We start from the raw sequence: 24,383 nt of genomic DNA, 5'->3' as shown, positions 1-24,383 counted from the left end.
CCTTTAGGTACAATGCCATTTACCTATAATTAATGAAGGTTCTATTGATAGTTTTTTAACTGAACGGAATGTCACTAGGTCACTACTGCAAAATCGGAAGTATTTACGTTGACCGAGACGTTAACATACTCGGTCGAGTATAGTATAGTTAACAAAAACAGACACGAGTTATAGTTACGTAATAGACAAAAATGTTTTGAAAATGTTGTTTCTACTTGCACTTTCAAAATAAACTATAAATCCACGACGATTCGACGATTTAAGGTCTAATTTTGAACGTAAGCAGTAAAAGATTATAAGCCCTTTCTACAAGTCGTTCTTAAAATAATGTACACAGATTTAACTAAATTACTGCCATGCTCTGATAACCCACTGACAAAGGCAAACTAAATTGCCGAAATAACCTCTATATTTGGAGTTATTATTCTGGACAAATATTAAGGCTCCAGCTCAGGTCAACTTCTATAGCTTTTTGGATTTGGACTAAACTGTCAAAACTCTCATATAAAAGTGCCAGCCAGAACTATTAAAAACATTTGTCGTAGAACATCGAAGTGGTCGATATCATACATAACTTCCTTCCCTACTCACAATGGTTTATAAAAACAGCAGAAATATACATTTTACTTATTTGTATGTAACCAGTAAGTAATACGTAACTTATTTTAGCTTATGTATGTAGTAAACAACAGAGTAATAGGTAATATTGATAGGAAATAAGCTGCTTTCACGATCTGTAGGTAATGTCTAGAATAAGATCATATCTTCCGCGCGGCTCGGCAATGGACCATTCACTCTTTGTGTACAGTCGTGACCAGTGAAGAATTCTTACTGTGCTCGATAGCGGCGCCACCTGGTATCTATTTTACCACGCTAACAATTGACACCTGTACGGCTACCATCAGTTTGGCACTGACATAAACGCCGTCGAGAACGTAATTTACTTTCTATACATATCGCTCGTACTCGCATATTAGTGCAAACGAGATGTATAGAAAGTAAATTACGTTCTCGATAGCGTAAATGTCAGTTTTGACACTGTCAGTGACTCATGGTACGGGCTCTGACACTGTCAATTTTGTGTACATATCCGGATCGATAACTAACAACGGTACCTAATGCTAATTTTTAACTTGTTGCACCAGCAATGTACGGCAAATTGTCATTGTCAGGTGACCTTGGTGTTCATTTATTATATTTGACAATCGTCAAATGACAAGTACCTATATGTCTATACGTAACATGTCATTTCATATAATTTCAGTCAGAACAAGTTTTTAAATTCAGCCCACCGAGTAATATTTATGATCGATTAATGTTTCCGCAAAAACACTATGTATTATAGATAGCCAATACAGTTAAAACAAATAGGTACATGCGAGTATGTGTTATAATGATAATAACAAAATCTATTTTACTCTTGAATAGTTTGTGATTTTGAATTAAGAAGAATTTGATGTTTAATCAGTTTATTCAGAGACCATACTTTTATATCCGCAACGCAGGCTTCGTCAGGTAAACACAAACTTACAATCAGCTACAGGCATCGTCACAAAAAACTACAGCGATAAAATCCGCAACAGGCTTCGTCAACTCACTCTAAAAATACACATTAATAACAAAAAAAAAAAAAGAAAAAAAAAAAAAAAAAAACCTACAAATAAAATACACCCTCCAACTCACCGCCAGCAGGCAGTGTACCCAGCAGGCTGGCCGCATTTCCCCGTTGAATAGCTATACTAATTTTTGTTTAATCTAATTATAATCTCGTATTCCGTAAATGCTTGACACTATATTTGACATCACCTAAATTTACACAAATATACGAAATCCACACGAATGATCGCGATTGTACGAGTACTATAACATTAGTAAATATACTAGGAAGTAGATGCACATTGCACATTGTAGATACCTACATGATTCAATCAGGATTCAATAGAGGTAGATCAATGAGTTCCACTGGAGAAAGCCTTTGACAGTTTTTTGGAATAAGCCAGATAAGGACCGTCCGGTATCAGTTTTAAAAACCGGCCAAGTGCGAGTCGGACTCGCGCACGGAGGGTTCCGCACCATCAACAAAAAATAGAGCAAAACAATAAAAAAAAAACAAGCAAAAAAAACGGTCACCCATCCAAGTACTGACCCCGCCCGACGTTGCTTAACTTCGGTCAAAAATCACGTTTGTTGTATGGGAGCCCCACTTAAATCTTTATTTTATTCTGTTTTTAATATTTGTTGTTATAGCGGCAACAAAAATACATCATCTGTGAAATTTTCAACTGTCTAGCTATCACGGTGAGATACAGCCTGGTGACAGATGGACGGACGGACGGACAGCGGACTCTTAGTAATAAGGTCCCGTTTTTAGGGTTCCGTAGCCAAATGGCAAAAAACGGAACCCTTATAGATTCGTCATGTCTGTCTGTCTGTCTGTCCGTCTGTCCGTCTGTCTGTCCGTCCGTATGTCACAGCCACTTTTCTCCGAAACTATAAGAACTATACTGTTGAAACTTGGTAAGTAGATGTATTCTGTGAACCGCATTAAGATTTTCACACAAAAATAGAAAACAAACAATACATTTTTGGGGTTCCCCATACTTCGAACTGAAACTCAAAAATTTTTTTTTCATCAAACCCATACGTGTGGGGTATCTATGGATAGGTCTTCAAAAATGATATTGAGGTTTCTAATATCATTTTTTTCTAAACTGGATAGTTTGCGCGAGAGACACTTCCAAAGTGGTAAAATGTGTGTCCCCCCCCCTGTAACTTCTAAAATAAGAGAATGATAAAACTAAAAAAAATATATGATGTACATTACCATGTAAACTTCCACCGAAAATTGGTTTGAACGAGATCTAGTAAGTAGTTTTTTTTATACGTCATAAATCGCCTAAATACGGAACCCTTCATGGGCGAGTCCGACTCGCACTTGGCCGCTTTTTTACCCTTTGGGTACGGAATAATGGATACATTTATGGACTACGCTTACAAAGTACCTGCTAGGAAACATACGTTGAATGCAGTAAAAATTAAAGTAATATTTCAACAAGCGAGCAGGTGACACCGATTTAAAAAGATCGAGGTAGATACATCATACAATACGAAGTAAAATATAACACCAAATAGATATCTTTCAATAGGGTATACCAAGCGAATGGAGGAAAAGTCACCTAATCCCATTTTATAAGAGTAAAGGGGACATCAGACTGTGCGAAAATTACAGAGCCATAAAACTTATACCTCATACTCTTAAAATATGGGAGCGCATAATAAGCAGAAGGATACTCCAGTTGATTAAGATCAGCGAAAACCAGTGCGGCTTTGTTGCGGGAAGATCGACCACTGACGCAATTCATACCATTCGAATCCTAATGGAAAAATTCAGGCACAACAGGGCTGACCTTCACATGGCTTTCATTGACCTAGAAAAAGCGTTCGACAGGGTCCCGAGAAACTTAATCTGGCAGGCACTGCGAGCACATAATGTACCTGAATACTACATAAATACCGTAAAGGATATGTACAACGATGTCACAACCAGAGTGCGGTGCCCAGCGGGAGTGAGTGACGAGTTTGAAGTAAAGGTCGGCGTCCATCAGGGGTCAGCTCTGAGCCCCCTTCTCTTTAACGTCGTGATGAATCACTTAACCGCCAGGTTGCAACAACCACCGCCATGGACTCTACTTTACGCAGACGACATAGTCCTCATTAGCGAAACATCTCACGAGCTGCAAGAAATGCTGGAGGAATGGAGAGTAGCGTTAGAAAGTGCAGGTCTACGGATAAGTCGCCACAAAACAGAATACATGCACTGCAACTTTAGCGGCAGCCAAAACCTCCATGCCATTCCCTTGGACGGAACGCCCTTAAACCAAGTTAACAGTTTTAAATATCTAGGCTCGGTCATTTCCTGCGATGGTTCCATTGATGCCGATGTCTCCCACAGAATAAACACGGGCTGGATGAAGTGGAAAGACCTAACGGGTGTTTTATGTGACAAGAGAATGCCGGTTACCATTAAAGGGAAAGTCTATAAAGCGGCAGTCCGTCCGGCCATGGTGTACGGCGCCGAGTGCTGGCCCCTCAAAAAACAACTAGAGGATAAGCTTCATGCCGCCGAGATGAAAATGCTCCGCTGGGCCGGTGGCGTCAGCTTACTTGACCACATCCGTAACACCTACGTCCGTGGTAGTTTCAAAGTCAGACCTTTGCCCGAAAAATTAACCGAAGGGCGACTCCGATGGTTCGGACACGTCATGCGCCGAGAACCCGAACACATGACACGTATGGTGCTAGATATGTTCCCCACACAATCTAGACGAGGAAGACCCCGACTGACATGGCTGGCAACAGTCAAGAGGGATATGGAAGAAGCCCAAATCCCACCTGAGACGACCCAGGACCGTGAAGCCTGGCGAAACATAATTAGGAGAGCCGACCCCAAATAATGGGAAAAGGACAAGGAGAAGAAGAAGAAATAGATATCTTTCGTTTCCACTCCCCAAAGTGCAAAAGTTGTCTGGAAGAAATAGCATTTTAGTGATAAGACCGCTTGTAGACAACAAGCCTCTATCTTTAGTCAATTGTTTTTCCTTAAGTTGTATCTTTAACTGAGGAGTGCCAATTAAGAGTATTGTATCTATTTAAGATATAATTTTACTAACTAGGAACCAGCTTCTGTAAATGTATAAACAATGTTTCTGTAGCTACTGCTCGTGCTATTGCTCGTAGACATTAAATAACGACAAATGCCATTTTATTTACATCAAACTTTCCACTACAAATAAACCTGAACTTATGCAAGGTTAGACAACAAAGAAAACTGATTAAATAAGTGACAGGTGAATAAGTTGTCAATTTCCGAACACAAAACCACTTACTTTACTGTATTAAAGTGCGGCGGCTCGCCGCTTTGTTCGACGGCTCAATGCATTTCCTTACCTGTAAAAGACAAATTATATTAGCTCGTTGGGTAACAATACAAAACTGCTAAGCATGCAAAAAGCAAAATGGTTTATCAGTTCAGTTACAAGACTTACAAGAGTTGAGTGTATGGTTAGAAAAATAAAGGTGTAACTAACTAAATATTCGACTACAATTGGGGTAAGTTAGCTGCTACATAGGCCTTCTTACCTGCCTCACGGCAACGATGGCTTTATTAACCCGTGGAGCCCCCAGAAACCAGAAACCACGTGACGTGTGATACTAGGGCGCACCACGGGTTAATTTATTATAAAGGTTTCTGAACTCTGGCTAAAGTATAAACACCCAAATTTTCTACGAAAGCCCAGCGTCTAGGTACCAAATCTAAATGGAGACCATTAGAAGTTTTAAATAAAGAAAATAATCTAAGTTTTTTATTTCTCCTTTCAACAATATCTGATTGTCTTGTCTGTTATAAATTGATCAACACCAATATTTAATTACACAAACGGGTCTAAAGCGATATAATTTCATTGTTTTTACCTTTAATTCCGACGTTTCAGCTGAGTTGCACCAGCTGTGGTCACGGAAAGACTGACGTCCCAACAAATGTCAACGGAGATATTAATAAAACACCACTAAACTACCCGAAATTAGTTAATAAAAATGACCACAGCTGGTGCAACTCAGCTGAAACGTCGGAATTAAAGATAAAAACAATGAAATTATATCGCGTTAGACCCGTTTGTGTAATTAAATATGTGTACAAAACGCGAGAGTTTAAAGTGTTATATTGATCAACACCATTCAAATCGAAAACCACTTCTTGTGATGTAATTCAGCATACTCCTAAATTTTCTTTCAAATAGCCAATAACTTCACACATTCCAGGTTCGAGAAACGAGCAGCTTCAGCAACCAGTTCGATGTGGTCTAACATGGTCGCTCCCCGTCGTCCTCCAACCAGCTACAAGCCAATGAAAAGAAGCAAACCGCCAGACAAGCACCGAACACTAGCACTATCACAGCTTTAACTGATGTGACTTCAACACACTACCCCAAAAAGAAAAGCAAACTAACCTTACAAACTGGCAGATAAAAAAATTCAAATTCTAAAATCAAAATGGGTGTGCAAGTGCTTCTAGCTTCAACAGCCTTGAAGACCGTGAGTGTGACGGGTCTATGGTTGATCCCCCTGTTGCTGGGCGCGCTGACATACCACAACTATAGTGCTTACGATCCGGAGTCTAGAGTGATTGATAAAGAGCCGAGGAGAGAGTATGACTTCATAGTGGTTGGGGGCGGGTCGGCGGGTGCCGTCGTTGCTAACAGACTATCGGAGATTAAGAATTGGAACACGCTCTTGCTAGAATCTGGTAAGGATTTATTCAACTTATTTAACGTAACAGCTACACTACTAACATTACGTTTAATAACTTACTACTATACTTGGTTTAATACGGAACCCTAAAACTGGACAGATAACAGAACAGTATCAAAGATGCAATGTAGTCCTCCTAAAACCTTCAAACATCCATTTATCGGAATTCTGAAAATGTCACTTGATTATACAATTTCGGAACTACCTCCTAGGTAATAAATGTTCTCAGGGTCCTCTTTGTAGCAAAATATACCATCGAAATAAGTAGCGTTTAAGTGCCATCTCCGCGATCTCCGCCATTGTCACGAAAACTTATGATTGTATATTATTATTGCGAAAAAACTTCCCACGTCACACTTTTTGAAATTAAAAAACCCTTCGTTAACAGTAATATGATGGAACATCTCATGCAGCGTACGATTTGTCTTAAGGGGCCCACTGATTAACAGTCCGCCGGACGGTATCGGCCTGTCAGTTAGAACAAAAATTTGACAGTTCCGAACAACTGACAGGCCGATACCGTCCGGCAGACTGTTAATCAGTAGGCTTTAAGTTACTGTACCCGGAACGGAACGGTGTGTAGTTACCCAATTGATAATTGAACAAAATTAACCTACCTAATAAGTAGGTAATAATTACTTAAATACGTTTTAAACATGTTACAAATATACCATAAAAGGTAACTTGGATAAATCGTTATCAGATAAATAACCCTGAAAGCATGCTAAGTATTGGTTCAAGTTGTTTTATCATTACCAATCCGGAAGTATTCCGATCCGGTAGTATTAAAGCTTTCAATTTCGCTACCACTTGCGGTAATGTGTAAAGTATAATAAAACATTAATAAGCTGTTTGTTTGCTGCAGTAATGTTTTGGTATTTAGGTGACCTGTATGGGTATTCAAAGATAAATTGACTTATTAATAGGTGGAAGTCTCAAGTTTTGATATGGAGCTAAAAATCTTTTTACCAAGCCTTATTAACTAAGGCGTAACGTAACAACCGTACTTATAAAAGTAACAAATTGCCCTAATGCCCTTGTTGTAACAATAGCAAAATTGTTGTTTGTTTTTAAATAAGTTCATAACTCTGCCCAAGTATCAAGAAAAAAAAACCTCTCGTAAAAAACAAACATTCCTATTTTGCCCAAAATGCATAAAATTGCCATGAACTAGTCCCATAGAGACCAGTTGGCCCAGTTATAACTTATACGAGGTGAACATTCCATAGAATGCGACACTATGATTGGTCGAATTTATTTGTTGCCCACCGGCCACCATAATACATACTAAATTTACGATGGGGAATAAAAAAAAATGTGAGACTGTGACAAGGACAAACAATAATAGCGCTTTCTCTGCTACTCCTACTGAAAGATACGTAATATTATCCCGTTCTGTCAGTTACCCCCACCACTCATGCCCAATCACAGAATAAATAATAGTATATATATATATATATACTCTCCCGGCCGATTTCGACCACGGCGACTGTTTCAACTCCGCTGCTGAAGACGTTCGTGTGCCCGCGTGTGGCTTGCGTAGCCGATCTTATTAACAAAGACCCGTGCACACAACGGGCAGGTAAGGACACCATTGTTGTAATTATACCTAATAGCCGCTGGCGGTCGGGCTTTCAGCTCGTCCCGTCTGATATCTAGTTCCATAATTCGACGGGATTCAAAGTCATCAGTTTGTTTAATGACAAAAGATCTCCATACAGAAATAATAGTACTAAGTACAGAAGACTCTCTAACAAAACGCGTCTGTTACGATCAGCACAGATATGGCCGCTAGGTGGCGACAGCGCCACGCGCGGCTTATGGCTTTCCCCAAAATTGGGGCCGAACGGATGTACTTTTAGCTACCTGTAGCAAAGCGACGAAATCGCGGAGTGAGACACGCCTGGTCCAATCCAGTTTAATACTAGATTCATGCATTCCAGGGCCCGACGAGAACGAGATCACCGACGTGCCGTCCCTGGCGGGCTACCTGCAGCTGACCAAGCTGGACTGGCAGTACAAGACCGAGCCCACCGCGTACGCCTGCCTCGGCTTCAAGAAGCACCGCTGCAGCTGGCCCAGGGGAAAGGTGGGATATAAGACAATAAAAAAAGTTGTGTTTTCATAAAATTTTAACATATTGGAGCTTAATTTCCGATTGTAACTTTATACCGCCTGAATCCGGTCCCGAGGTTTTAGGCTGTACAAAGATATGGTCATATTATATACCAATAGTCTCAACTGGTCTGAAAACTCAATTCATTTTCTCTGCGCCAATTCTGGGAATTAAGTTGCAAAAGAGGACACTGGGCTCCACTGAGTTTTTCCAAATAAAAGACATCAACGAAATCTCAGCAGGAGTATTTCATTTCTAACGATATACATCAAAATATCCCGTGAATATTAAATATTTCATGTTTATTCCGTTGAAGCACAATTCGTAAACAATTTTTTCGTAGTTTTAAAAACCTTTCGATATATGAAATCCCCTACCTGCCTAGTGCCTACCTGCGCCCTCTCTTGCGTTTTTTCTGAACGTCGCTCAAGATAAAACTAGTTCCGTAGCTCTTATTCGATTCTTTTATATCAGTGCAGAGACTTACCGCTAGATGGCATGAAACACAAAATGAATAAATTTTGTTTTTATTTCAGGTGCTTGGCGGTTCCAGTGTTCTCAACTACATGATATACGTACGAGGCAATCGATTCGACTTCGACCAATGGGAAAAATTCGGCAACCCCGGATGGAGCTACCGGGACGTCCTGAAATACTTTATCAAATCTGAAGACAACAGAAACCCTTACTTAGCCAAGAGTCAATACCACGGGCGGGGAGGATACCTCACTGTACAAGAAGCTCCTTGGAGGACACCCTTAGTCGCAGCCTTCGTTGAAGCTGGAGTCGAAATCGGGTATGAGAACAGGGATATCAATGGAGAATACCAAACCGGGTTCATGATCGCCCAGGGCACGATACGTCGTGGCTCCCGCTGCAGTACCGCCAAAGCATTCTTGCGACCTGTGAGAACTCGAAGGAACTTAGACATTTCCTTAAACTCCCAAGCAACAAGAGTTTTAGTCCATCCAGTAACAATGAAGGCGTACGGGGTCGAGTATGTGAAACACGGCATGAGGAGAGTTGTTTACGCGAGAAAAGAAGTAATACTATCGGCCGGCGCCATCAACAGTCCTCAGCTGCTTATGCTGTCTGGAATAGGACCCAAAGAACATTTAAAAGACGTCGGAATTAAGGTCTTGAAGGACTTGCCGGTCGGTGAAAACCTACAAGACCACGTTGGTGTAGGAGGATTAACATTTCTAGTCGACAAACCTGTTGCAATCGTCCAAAACCGCTTCGAGGCTTTCCCCGTTACCATGAACTACGTTGTCAACGAGAGAGGTCCCATGACGACTCTAGGAGGCTTAGAAGGGGTCGCTTTCGTTAATACAAAGTACGCAAACAGTTCTGGATTGTGGCCCGATATTCAGTTCCACATGGCGCCGGCTTCCTTCTCGTCTGACAATGGGCAAATTGTCAGAAAGATCTTAGGTCTTACGGATGAGATTTACAATACTGTTTACAAACCTATAGCCAATAAGGATGCTTGGACTATTATGCCTTTGCTGCTGAGACCAAATACACGAGGTTACGTGCGATTAAGGAGCTCCAATCCTTTTCATTATCCGATAATGAACCCACGTTACCATGAGGATCCCTTAGACGTGGCGCGCCTCGTGGAAGGAATAAAAATAGCTGTGCGAGTGGCAGAAGCATCACCTTTCAAACAGTTTGGCAACAGGCTGTATATGAAGCCGTTGCCGAGCTGTAAGCACTTTAAATTTATGTCTGACGAATATATCGAGTGTCAAGTGAGGCACATTTCTATGACGATATACCATCAGAGTGGGACAGCTAAGATGGGGCCGTCGTGGGATCCCGAGGCGGTGGTGGACCCGCGACTCAGGGTGTATGGCGTCGAAGGCCTAAGAGTAATAGACGCCAGCATAATGCCGACTATTGTGAGTGGCAACACCAACGCCGCGGTCATCATGATTGGGGAGAAAGGGGCCGATTTGATAAAGCAAGACTGGCTTAGTAAGAGTCGATGACATTAGTTGTATGTGTAGTTAATAATCATGTCAACTAGTTACCAATAATGAAAATTAATAGAATTTTAGATACAAAATGCCAATTTTAGACGTAAACGTGATATTTCGTAAAGCAAACGTTTTTAAGATTTATATATTCACTCTTGAAAAGTTACCTTGTCACATATGACATATACTGTATTTTATGAATACTTATTTATGTTTGTCTACGTTTGTAAATTATGTAAATATGTTTCTTGTGTTTATAAGGATTCCTAATGGACACTTCCTACTTGTTGTTATTCTTAATATTTAAATGAATAGGTATACCGGGTGTGGCAGGCTGTGGTTACAGGTAACACGAGCAAAAAAATTAAAACGTATAACGAAATTCGCAATACATTGCGTCTTCAAAATCATTCAAAATTCAAAATCAAAATAAAATGTATTTTTAAGAGTAGCTGAACAAATGTTGGTCACTTTGAGGAGTACAGCCTACAGTTTAATTTCTTGCTTGTGATACAGGACAGGACACACCCGGTATAAGCGTGTAGTATAAATATCGTACTGGTAACAAACAAGTACTGGCGTATGCTTGTTACTATGTACTTGTAAAACCAAAAAATACTTGTTAAGTTAAATTTAAAAAAAAATTACTTTTCTATCAAAACCAAAATCTAACAATATCGGAATAAAATGCTTTCCCTACACATTTTCACTATCAATAATTAAACTTAAAAACAAAATTAGTCGATACCTTCTTAACTGTACCTACTTATGTACAGTGGACGTCAAAGATATGTTACATGTAATATGCAAAAATGTAAACATATTTTTGACGTCGACTGCACATATTACGTTGTAACAAAAAGTCATAGGTACCTATTTACCCAAACGTAAAACATGTGTAAGTATTTATTTGTATAGAAACATATTTATAAGTACATAGTTGGATAACATTATCTACAATAGCTAGCTGCCTAGATACTCTTGTGATTCACTGTGTCAGAAGTAGGGCTTGCATTCCGGAATTCCGGAATTTCGAAATTCCGGAATCTCGGACAAATTTTCCGATATTACAATTCCGGAATTGAGACCACTGAATATCGAAAATTCCGGAATTGGATTTAAGTACTATTATTAGATTTTAATACGTATACTACTGAAAATTTCCAAGAAAACTACACTATGCTGGTGTTATTAGCCGTCACTGATAAAAGTCTGAAGTCTAGCAGCATGCATTAACATACCCCCTTAACCTAACCATATTTTTTTTTCTCTTGATACTTGCTTTTTAAGCAAAGTCATACATTTACTTGCCCAGAATCCTACCATCGCGAAACTTTTGATTTATAATTTATAAACATTTGGATATTTTATTCTCAATTCAGAAAGAAGTATCCTCGATGTAATTTTCGGATCCTGTAGAAGCTTATATTCTGAATTAGGAATTTAGGAACTAGTAAGGAAAAAACCAAACTTCAAAAGCGTAATCTCAATAAGGCTTGCGTTTTTGGCACTAGTCGGTAATGCATAAAGGTAATATGTACCTATAGCTGAATACCTACTTCAATGCATAGAAAACAACCTTAACCCATAAACAAATAAATGACCTTACCGAGATCGGAACCCCAGGACCTTCATCTTTGTAAACAGGGCCACTTCCTACCTACCTACTAGGCTACGAAGCCATTATATTTAGACATTATATAAAATTGGGAATGTAACCGCGATTGCTAGTATCCGTAGTTTCCCCAAATAAATACACCGTATCATAGAAGTGAATAAAAGTGACCATAATAATAAGGTGCACTACTCAATTTATTGATATTTCTCGATTAATAATACTTCAGATTAAATTCCTCCAAAACAATACTTTCTTTAATAAACGTAAAGTATCAGTATTTCATATTTTTTGGTGTTTTTTATTAAAAAATATAATAAAAATATGATAAACCCTAATTCCGGAACCAGTTCCGGAATTCCGGAATTGGGACCCAATATCGAAAATCAGTTCCGGAATTGGAAACCGTCCGATATTGCAAGCCCTAGTCAGAAGAAACCACAATTATTCAATATTTCACAGGAAACATATAAAGTTTAATAGTGCCATAAGCTTTCCTTAGTTTAACGTAGTAGTAAGGATTATTCTTAAGCTTTAATGCCAAACTTTGGACTTGACACACTACAAGAAAGCGATGCACATGTTCGTTGCAAGAAATAATTTTGAGTTTAATTATCACATCGGATAATACGAAACCACATGGGACACACGAAACCACAACGCACAATTTTTTTTTTCATTTTCTAATTAAAACTCGTAGCGTCTCACAAAATCATCTTTTCTACTGACTTATAAAATAAAGAGCATGTAAGCATTTCTTTTTCTAGATTAGACAGTTTATTTTAACATTAAATGTGACTCCAAAACTCCGTCATATACTTTCGCACGAAAGCTAGGCACATACAGTATACATGCAGATGCCTCCGTTGGATCTGTCTGGCAGATGTGATGGACATATCTGTACTTCTGAATCACATGCTTGGAATCCTGTTATCATATATTTTCATTTCAATAATTACATACCTACATACATACACACATACATACATACATACATACATACTACCCGGAGGGGTAGGCAGAGACCATGGATTTCCACTTGCTACGAGCCTGACATACCTCTTTCAATAATTAGTCGCGGATTTTTTTCTCTATGGTCGCGGAAAAGGGACCTTAAAGGTTAGCCCTCAACAAATCAACAAGCTACTTTTGTTAGTCACTGCGCAAAAACTTTAAATTGATCACAAATATTCCACACTTAATTGATCACCCGGTTTTTCCCCTCGTAATGACGTTAACTTACGTCAAACTAGAACTTGTAACCTGTACTTGGTAATTAAATAAACAATGTACCTATAGTTACATATACCTAATTGAGATGAACATGGTTAGAAAATACTTGTTAGTCTTGTTACATTTTAAATTATCTTGGCTATACCGTAATAGTACCTAGTCCCATTCTTCAATGTTATAATACGTTATAACATTCTATTGTGTTATATTGGTATTCTTGTTAAACTTAGTATGTAATATAAAACTGTATTGACCTCTGTGTCGTATCAGCACCTTGACTATTGGAATCCTTTTGCAAAGTGCAAATTGATTTGACCATATTTTTTTTCTTATATACCTACAGGTTATTTTGACCCTTTATATTATTGTAAAAAGATATGATCTTTAAAAATTAGTTAAAATTTGATAAGAATGTAAATATACATAGGTATTGTAATTTTATATAGAAGTGTTGATGAATAATATCATTGATTAAAAATAAATACTGTTACCATTATCCTGTTTTTTTTTTGTATATTTTCTGATATATTTAATAGGTATAATTTTCGTCTGTGTACTATCACATCGCATTTTCTATAAAAGATGTGCCAAATATTGATAGCAGTATGTATAGATTCTCATACAAAAAAAACTCGTAATATGGCAGCTCGTAATACATACGTCACGCTAGACCGGGCCGTGTCCGGGCCGAGGCGTCCGACATGTCATTTTCTATGACGGCTGATCGGTGATCACATGGTGATTTTCTATGACGGCTGATCGGTGATAACATGGTGATTTTCATAGAAAACGAAGCGCCGGAAGCTCCGGCCCGGCCCCGGCCCGGTTTAGCGTGAGTTATCGTTTATACTGGCGATAGATGTGGTCGGTAAATCACCCTGAAGATTTTGCTATGACACTACAATTCACTAAAGAGCCTTGTGATGTGGCTAAAATGGCAAAAGATAGTTGACTTCATTAAGATCCTATGAAAACTTGGCTTCCGTGGACGGAGTGGCAATCTTGTTAAAGTAAAAATCATGGCGACGGGCGTGGTGCCATATAACGAGGTAGTTAATTTACGTCTCGCGACGTACCGTCCGTGAACATGTTATAAGGAAGACTTCTTATGCTGGGCAACGCGTTTTAACTTAAAATAATAACGAATATTTACAGTAACAACATAGTACCTATGCATTCCAGTAGGTAACTTGTTGCACTTTAATGTAGTGCTAACCACAGTGACATTATTCGAGTTCCATCTAAATCGATACCTAAGTTGCAATTAATGGCGTGCATTCGCTCACCCGACTGGTGAAACCAATTCTAAAATTAGATTTGGATTTCCCAAACACAAGACGTGGGACGTTTTAATCCACGTGTAGAGAAAAACAACAACAAATTTTAGCGCCTCATAACCAAAAAAAATGTGGTAAAAAAATCTACAGGGTGACATTTGAGTCGTGATCAGTAATATGTTTTTCTAACTCCATAAACAACAGACAAGATTTTTTATTTTTTTTGTTTATTTTTTGTCATTTATTTTACTTTTACAAGTGGCAATATGGTATTTAAACAGCTTTGTAAGATATTTCAAATGAAAAATTAAGTAAATTTTATTTCTAACGTGGACAAATGACAAAATTGATGTCAATGACAGTTCCGATTCAAAGAGGCGTTTCAATTTACTAATTTAAATATCTTAATAAGCCGTTGTAATATCCTAAATCCACTTGTAAAATTAAAATAAATGACAAAAATAAACAAAAAAATAAAAAATCTTGTCTGATTTTAGTAAGAGTATGGGCATTAAATTGCTTGTTTATGGAGTTAGAAAAACATATTACTGATCACGATTCAAATGTCACCCGTATAAAGGATTCGGTTTTATCATCGACAGCAGATCTGACATCATCCTTTCTTAACAGACTTTAATTTAGCTACATAATCATTTCCACGAGTCATCATGAGTAGTTGAGTAGTTCATTTACCTATTCAGTTTAAAAATACACCTAGGTATTGTTTTTAGTTCTAGAAAAACTAGTTCCACTACATTGTTTTCTATCATACAACTGTCGTTAAACAGGTATGTTTTTATAACCGTAACCGTATACTATACAATCTCGAAAATGATAAACCTTTTAATCGATTACTTCTTTCCACCATTTCAGTTACGAGCACTGCACCTTTAGTATACGAAAAATCTAGAACTTTGCTATTAATCACGTGTCAATCGACTAATCATGCAAGCTAAATGAGTATACACACGATAAGCAAAACAAACTAAACCTTTGCGTCAGACCTTTTGATGAAGACCTTAATGGCAAATCTCATAACTAATAACAGGCTATTTACGTGATTTTTCCACAGGTATTAGTTATTATGTTCACAAACGACAATTAGTTCGATAAAATTGTGCACTACTGTTATGCGATCAGTCAAATTATTACCTCAGCCGTGAAAGGTTCGTGAAGCGACGAGATATGAAAAATTTGTGGATCATATACTTAAGGTAGGTTCCAGGTTCCTTATTCTAAACCTAGATTAATATAATCTAACTGTGATTTATCAGATCCTACGATTTTTAGTAACATTTAAGTCTTGTCTTGCACTAATTGGACGAGTAAGTGCGAAGATCTCCGTTTCAGCTTGGGCAAAAATGATTTCGTATTGTCTGTCTGGCTGTCCGAGTGTTCTCATCTACAAGTCGCCATTATCAACCAATTCTTGTTGAATTTTGATTTAAATTCAATAAAAATTGTTGATATAGTTTTTGGATCCGTGGGAGTTTGGAAGGCCGCTCAGCCCTAAACGATAGTGACTGCCTAAATAGGAAGCCGGTGTTCCTAGTTTCGAATCCCGGCAAGATTCATTTAACGTCACAAATAAGTCACGAGCCGCATAGAGCTTGTGACTAGGTGTCGATTGGAAAAAGGGCAAGGTAGGTAGGTATGTATTTGTTTTAAAAATTGAATGTATATATCCCGTATTTTTATTTATTTATAATAAGCTGTACCAAATTTGGTCATATTCATGTAAAATCTTAAATATTTGATTTGAAAGAAAGGGTTCTTTGGATGCCAATGGCAAAATCTTGCACAATAAGTACTTAAGTTTACTGCAAACAATTTATTTCATAAATTATTTTTTCAATTATTTTTATTTCGGGTAAGCCATGATGAATAAGCAAGATATCGATTCGACATGTACCTGCTACACTCAAGTGCAATGCAAATATCCATACAAAGTAACCCCGTAGGTATTGCTCTTGAGTGTAAATAGTCGGATGATTAGAACAGCAATGAACTTTTCACTCATTATCATCAAAGATCAAGGCAATATATCCTGGTGCCTAAAGTTACTGACAGTATTTGACCAGAGTATCAACGAACGTACGACCTCTGTAGCAAAAATGAATTACAATTGTACAATAATGAGTATTAATAGGTTACGGCCACGTGAAGGTCATTTATTCAGTAAAATACATATGTGATACTTAGATATGTCGGCGGTAGATCGTAAAATCGGGCATATCGAGATATTCCTAGGCACATCATGAAACGCCGCCATTTCATGATCTGACTAAGATTAACCCAGGCGTATCACGATCTGCCTTATAAAAGAGGCGGCAGATCGGTCAGACCAATGTATTCGTTGATATTCCTAGCTTCATACCGGGCGCATCGTAAAATAATTGATGAGATATTCCTAGCCATATCATGAAACGCCGCCATTTCATGATCTGACTAAAATTAACTCAGGCATATCACGATCTGTCTTATAAAAGATTCGGCAGATCGATGGGAGCAATGTATTCGTCAAATTCCTAGCTTCATTCATAACCGATCGCATCGTAAAATAATTGCACTTTTTGCCACTGGTGGCGCTGCATTCTATATGACGCTGCGTCCGAGGTGTTGCCAGCAGATCGTACCTTTTAATACAAGTTTACGTTCCTTTTGAGCCTTGAGGTTTGCTCGATATGGCTGGTGGTCGCTAGGCAGATCATGAAATGCCGGCGTTTCATGATCTGCCTAGGAATATCACCCCTTGAGGTTTGCACGATATGGCTGGTCGTCACTAGGCAGATCATGAAATGCCGGCGTTTCATGATCTGCCTAGGAATATCACCCCTTGAGGTTTCCACGATATGGCTGGTCGTCGCTAGGCAGATCATGAAATGCCGGCGTTTCATGATATGCCTAGGAATATCACCCCTTGAGGTTTGCACGATATGGCTGGTCGTCGCTAGGCAGATCATGAAATGCCGGCGTTTCATGATCTGCCTAGGAATATCACCCCTTGAGGTTTCCACGATATGGCTGGTCGTCGCTAGGCAGATCATGAAATGCCGGCGTTTCATGATATGCCTAGGAATATCACCCCTTGAGGTTTGCACGATATGGCTGGTCGTCGCTAGGCAGATCATGAAATGCCGGCGTTTCATGATATGCCTAGGAATATCACCCCTTGAGGTTTACACGATATGGCTGGTCGTCGCTAGGCATATCATGAAATGCCGGCGTTTCATGATCTGCCTAGGAATATCACCCCTTGAGTTTGCACGATATGGCTGGTGGTCGCGCTAGGCAGATCGTGAAATGCCGGCGTTTCATGATCTGCCTAGGAATATCATCCCTTGAGGTTTGCACGATATGGCTGGTGGTCGCGCTAGGCAGATCATGAAATGCCGGCGTTTCATGATATGCCTAGGAATATCACCCCTTGAGGTTTGCACGATATGGCTGGTCGTCGCTAGGCAGATCATGAAATGCCGGCGTTTCATGATCTGCCTAGGAATATCACCCCTTGAGGTTTGCACGATATGGCTGGTCGTCGCTAGGCAGATCATGAAATGCCGGCGTTTCATGCTCTGCCTAGGAATATCACCCATTGAGGTTTGCACGATATGGCTGATGGTCGCTAGGCAGATCATGAAATGCCGGCGTTTCATGATATGCCTAGGAATATCACACCCTACTTATTTGATATGCCTAAACGTCGCTAGGCAAATCGTCAAACGTTGATGTTTGAACGATATGGCTGGTAGTCGCTGGTCAGATCATGAAATGGCGGCGTTTCATGGTATGCCTAGGAATATCTCGATATGGCCGATTTTACGATCTGCCTCCGACAGATACATTAAATACCTTCGTCCAACAAAGGATTTTTTGCGAATATAAGTTTAAAGTGTCGGGGAAATCATTAAAATACGTCATATGCCCTAAGTACAGAAAATATGGAACAAAAAGAAGTCATTATCATGGCTGTAGGTCACCTCCACTGCGAAACTACCAAGGCGGAACCGCGGACCGAGTTCCCAAGCAAAACCTGGACTGAGCAGCGCAGCAAAAATCTAAATTCAACAAATACAACCAGAGCTTCAGGAGGCGTTGGAATATATGAGTTGAGTGGTATCGCGCTCACCTAACCTAACACAAAATCGAAGTTGACCACCACAGTAGGCACAGTACCGTTGTAGACCTTATTGCAACCGGATAAGGTCTAACAATGGTTAGTTAATTGTTGTAACAAGTTTCGGTTGACTTCCACTCATGCCTTTTTACAAGCTTTTATTTAGTTTCACCTGTCCCGTTGTCTGTAATCAAATCTTGCAAGTTAAATTTGACCCACTTCCCGGTTTCCGATGAAGCTGAAAATTTGCATACGTGTGTAAGTCGGGTGACAATGCAATATTATGGTACCATGGAGCTGATCTGATGATGGAGACAGGAGGTAGTTATAGGAACTCTGTGATAAAACAATGGAACCTAATTGTGGTTGGGGTTTTTAGAATTGTCTCGATGAGTATTAGTTATCTGTGGAAAAAAAAGTACAGTCAGCGATAAAAGCTTGTACCAAAAATGAAATTTTTGCCAAAAACTTATTATATTTCAGTTTATCATGCGTGGTGAGCGGGGTGGTCTCGCAGCAGCCCTCACTCTTCGATGCAGTGTCGGGGCTACTCCGCGACACCAACAACCTGTACCTCGGAGAGCCCCCTGACGCCGGGGAGCTGTACTCGGAGTACGACTTCGTCATCATAGGCGCCGGGACTGCTGGGTGCGTGCTTAGCAATCGGCTCACGGAAGTTGAAGAGTTTAAGGTTAGTATATTGCTGTGGTCGAATGGGTGGATCTGACGTCCGACTTTAAATCTGGAGGTCGCGGGTTAAAATCTTGGCTCGACCAATGAGTTTTTCGGAACTTATGTACAGAATACCATTTGATATACCATAAGTAGCTTTTCGGTGAAGGAAAACATCGTAATGAAACCTGCATACATCCGCGAAGAAAATCAAAGGTGAAGCCTCCAGCCCGCATTGGGTGAGCGAGCGTAGAGACTATAGCCCAAGCCCTCCCGCCCATGAGAAGAGGCCTGTGTCCAGCAATGGGACGTAGTAGACTGATTTTTAGGGTTCCGTAGCCAAATGGCAAAAAACGGAACCCTTATAGATTCGTCATGTCTGTCTGTCTGTATGTCCGTCTGTCTGTCCGTCCGTATGTCACAGCCACTTTTTTCCGAAACTATAAGAACTATACTGTTGAAACTTGGTAAGTAGATGTATTCTGTAAACCGCATTAAGATTTTCACACAAAAATAGAAAAAAAAAATTTTTTGGGGTTCCCCATACTTCGAACTGAAACTCAAAAATTTTTTTTTCATCAAACCCATACGTGTGGGGTATCTATGGATAGGTCTTCAAAAATGATATTGAGGTTTCTAATATCATTTTTTTCTAAACTGAATAGTATGCGCGAGAGACACTTCCAAAGTGGTAAAATGTGTGTCCCCCCCCCTGTAACTTCTAAAATAAGAGAATGATAATAAATAAATAATAATAAATAAATATTATAGGACATTATTACACAAATTGACTAAGCCCCACGGTAAGCTCAAGAAAGCTTGTGTTGTGGGTACTCAGACAACGATATATATAATATACAAATACTTAAATACATAGAAAACAACCATGACTCAGGAACAAATATCTGTGCTCACACAAATAAATGCCCTTACTGGGATTCGAACCCAGGACCGCGGCTTCACAGGCAGGGTCACTACCCACTAGGCCAGACCGGTCGTGAATGATAAAACTAAAAAAAATATATGATGTACATTACCATGTAAACTTCCACCGAAAATTGGTTTGAACGAGATCTAGTAAGTAGTTTTTTTTTATACGTCATAAATCGCCTAAATACGGAACCCTTCATGGGCGAGTCCGACTCGCACTTGGCCGCTTTTTTATTATTTCCGAAGACTTTAGAGTCTAGTACCACTAAATAGAAGTAGCAAATGTATTTAATGTTTTAGGACATACTGTGTAAAAATATTAGTATAATCGTACTCGTGTGAGTAACCAGTTACATTAATAGACCCATCGGTTAACATTTTATACAGTTTACGAATATAAATGAGCAAGAATCGTAAGTTTGACGTAAGTTTCGCAACGGTAGGTAGGCATGATCGCGATTATTTGTATAATTTACACAAGAGATCAATTATAGTATTTTATACAATCGTGATATAATGGAGAGCTTTTCAGTCGAGTACCGTGTTTAGGCAACGAAGCTTGCTGAGTTGCCTAAGTAAAGGTACGAGATTGAAAAGCTTGATTATATCACTATTGTATACAATATTTTTTCTACGAGTCAACAAAAAAATACTTAAAACTAGTAGAAGAATCATATATGTAGGTAAAAAAACCAAAAGTATACAGCTAAGTTGCGCGAGCAGCCGCGATACCTTCGTAAGTACTCGTACGCGACCCGGCCCTGGGCCTCGCGCCCCTGGCCGGTTGGTCAACGACACCTTCTCGTAACTCATGAGGCCCTGGTACTTGCTCCGCGCTTTCGATTGGTCAATTTCATTATAGTTGACTAAACTGTATCGAAATGAATATTATAGTTGACTAAACGGTATCGAAATGAATATTATAGTTGACTAAACTGTATCGAAATAAATATTATAGTTGAGTTGGTGTCCCATAGTGAAAAAAGTATGCGATTTCACTTTGGTATACGAAGTCTTAATTCAAGCATTGCAGTCGACGAGTAGAAAAAATACTTTTACAGTACATATGGGGCTACTTTTCCGCACTAGTGTGTAAAATAGCACTTTTCGTGCGATGTCGAAACTTTAAAGTGCCATATGTACTGTAAACAGAGATGCGATTTATTTGAAATACTTCTATTTAAAATGCAAATACAAAATGCAAAATACCTATTTTGTATTTTGCATTTAAATGCCTTTTAGTAAAAAACATTTTGTATTTTATTTGAAATACTTTTCGAGATGTATTTTGCATTTTTATATTCATTTCAAAATGCAAAATACTTTGTGATTAAGTTTAGCCAACATTACCAGTCAGACAAAATGAAATGAACGAATGACGCTTGTATTGCCGAATTGACCGATAGAGGCGCCTGCTAGCGCCTGGCGCCAGCGCCAGGTATTGTTAAAAAGCGTAATAAATAAAAAACGATGTTTTTTTTTTTCACTTTTTAACAATACCAGTCCAGTTGTTATTAATAAAAGAAAAGTGTAATAATAACAAAATAAGAACTACATAGAATCAATCGAAATAAATGGCCACACAAGTCACAAAATGGAGCCATGGCTCTCTTTTCGTTAGTCTAGTTTTTTACATTATTTTAAGTGAGAATACTCTTTATTCATTTTTCTACTCCAGCACTTAAATGTGTCAATTAAATGACTGACAGTGATATCTAAAGCAATGTCATTTGAATGATTTGTCTATAGGCTCATAATAGCAGTCATCTTATGAGTATAATACAACTGCTTTATTTTTTTTAAAGATACAAGTTCCGATCATCTTGATTGAAAGAGGTATGTTTTCATTTACAATAATAACTCTTTTTTTTTTTAAATAATAACTCAATTTTTTTTAAATAATAACTCTTTTTTTTAATAATAACTCTTTTTTTTAATAATACCTTTTTTTTTTTGCTGCAGCTGTCATAGAAAAAGTAATGTATGCAACAGCTCATAATTGGTTCTTAAAATTCTCGGGTCTTTTTTTACAAAACTCGACTACGTCTCGTTTTGTAACTTCGACCCTTGAATTTTAAGAACCCTTATTATATCACTGTTGCATAAACTACTATTTTCGTCTTAAATTAGGTTTTATTACAATATGGATATAAAATTAAAATATAAAAACACTTACAAAAACAATATAAAAATATTTTAAAAAAACCTAACCTAGGGTGCCGCCAGCAGCGGGGCAAGGCCCAAGCTGCCGGTGGTCAGGGCTGCAGAGAGAGGAACCGGCGGACTATCCGCGCCGTGTCCAAGATCACCGCCTTCTGCATCTGGCCCTTGATCCAACCACCTAGCGAGAGTCTCTCAAGATGTTGGTCGAGACTCTTCGCTATTAGACGAAGTATTATTATTATTAATAACAGAATTTATTGATACGCGTACTGATAAATATGACCAAAATGTCATGCATAAGGTGCCATGTTATTAGACGTTTTTGTTCGGCTCTGCATTGTGTCTCTATTTCTCATGACAAATACCTAAAATAAATAAAAATATCTGAGATTTGGTCAAAAGGTATTTTATTTTGAAAAAGTATTTTGAAAATACCTATTTTGCATTTAGCATTTGAAATACATAACGCAAAACTATTTGGTATTTTGCATTTGAAATAGTAAATCTGAAATAGTTATTTTCGATACAAGTGCGAAAAAGAGGAAATTCGAAACGAGTGGCGATAAATTAAAACACGACCGAAGGGAGTGTTTTAAATCGACACGAGTTGCGAATTACCTATTCGCACGTGTATCGAACAACGTTTTACAGTACATATGGCACTTTAAAGTTTCGACATACGCACGAAAAGTGCTATTTTACGCACTAGTGCGGAAAAGTAGCCCCATATGTACTGTAAAGTATTTTGCATTTTGTATTTAAATGCTTTTTTAAAACCATTTTGTACATCTCTGACTGTAAAACGTTGTTCGATACACGTGCGAATAGGTAATTCGCAACTCGTGTCGATTTAAAACACTCCCTTCGGTCGTGTTTTAATTTATCGCCACTCGTTTCGAATTTCCTCTTTTTCGCACTTGTATCGAAAATAACTATTTTGCACGCTTCTGACAAGCTATAGGTATCTCTTAATTAAAGATCGTAAACAAACGTTAAAATAACAACAACAATATGGGCAACATGCGATTTTATGGGTAATGTAATGACTAACGAGCGATCTTTTCAAGTTTTTTTTGATGTGGAGTGGAGAGATAAACATGTGCACGACCAACGAAAAATAATCATCATATCCACTAATAACTTAAAGCATACATAGCTCTAAGGGTCGGTTGCACCAAACTATAACTTGTCTTTGTTAAAGAGTTCGTTAAATTTTATTGTACTATATGGAGAGTTTCATAGTAAACCGTCGCGGCGCCGGCTAACGTTGATCAGTCTGTCAAGTACGGATGCTGCAACTGGTACTAAGACTAATAAATATGTAACAAAATGTACTGATGTAAAAAAACGTCTATTTTGGCACTGACAGATCATATCCCTAACATCCAGATTAAATTCATAACATAACCTGTTATTACAATCAGAATACTTACGCCTTAGTATTCACCCCGATTTACGGTAAAGCCTGACCAGTAGTTTATGATTATTGTCAAGAGGGCGCTGTTATTCTCATGTATAGGGTGACAGTTCAGTATACCTAGTATGAAAAAAATTGTTTTAGTGAAATTCCGCAACATGGCGCGTGATCATATATTCCTGGTCAGGCTTTATGTATTTTGTTACTTTTATCGAGGTATTATTTAAACTTTAAACTCTAAGTTCAAAGATTCCGATTTACCATGTTTTTCATTCCATGTTATAGAAACTAGAGTTTTGAATTCAGACCACGTTATGAGTATGGGGCAGTTAGTAGTTTAGTACGAAGCTTGCAAAATGTGATGTCCGATTAAGCATTGGTGATTTTCATAAACAGAATAAGTGACTGAAGGATAGAGTTACGGAATTTGGTACTTTAAATACCAAATTCCCTAAATCTTGGAACTGAGAAGAAGAAGAATATGGTTACTTATTACCTCATAAAATGTCTAGTTTTACTACTACACTAACAATTGCTACTGTTGTTTTATAG

At 38.4% G+C, this 24,383-nt stretch overlaps 2 protein-coding genes and 1 long non-coding RNA gene across 5 annotated transcripts in view; 2 read left to right on the top strand and 1 right to left on the bottom strand.

Moving 5' to 3' along the window:
* The window catches only part of LOC134657016 (uncharacterized), a 38,725-nt gene extending 32,733 nt beyond the window's left edge, over window positions 1–5,992 (top strand). For both annotated transcript variants that reach the window (XR_010097571.1, XR_010097570.1), the window contains exon 3: window positions 5,821–5,992. This is a non-coding gene — a long non-coding RNA (uncharacterized LOC134657016). The remainder of the gene's footprint in view (window positions 1–5,820) is intronic.
* The window catches only part of LOC134656893 (flotillin-2), a 384,591-nt gene that overhangs the window by 272,036 nt on the left and 88,172 nt on the right, over window positions 1–24,383 (bottom strand). The window lies entirely within an intron of this gene.
* The window catches only part of LOC134656980 (uncharacterized), a 32,194-nt gene continuing 13,854 nt past the window's right edge, over window positions 6,044–24,383 (top strand). The window contains exons 1-6 of the mRNA XM_063512545.1: window positions 6,044–6,304; window positions 8,253–8,398; window positions 8,962–10,405; window positions 14,357–14,377; window positions 14,514–14,527; window positions 19,167–19,340. Of these exons, the coding sequence (XP_063368615.1) occupies window positions 6,052–6,304; window positions 8,253–8,398; window positions 8,962–10,405; window positions 14,357–14,377; window positions 14,514–14,527; window positions 19,167–19,340 (2,052 nt within the window). The 5' untranslated portion in view covers window positions 6,044–6,051. The remainder of the gene's footprint in view (window positions 6,305–8,252; window positions 8,399–8,961; window positions 10,406–14,356; window positions 14,378–14,513; window positions 14,528–19,166; window positions 19,341–24,383) is intronic.

Source organism: Cydia amplana, chromosome 19 (genome assembly GCF_948474715.1).
Source record: "Cydia amplana chromosome 19, ilCydAmpl1.1, whole genome shotgun sequence".
Classification (NCBI taxonomy): Eukaryota; Metazoa; Arthropoda; class Insecta; order Lepidoptera; family Tortricidae; genus Cydia; species Cydia amplana.
Note: the sequence above shows the minus strand (reverse complement) of the source record. Positions and strands in the feature narration are given on the sequence as shown.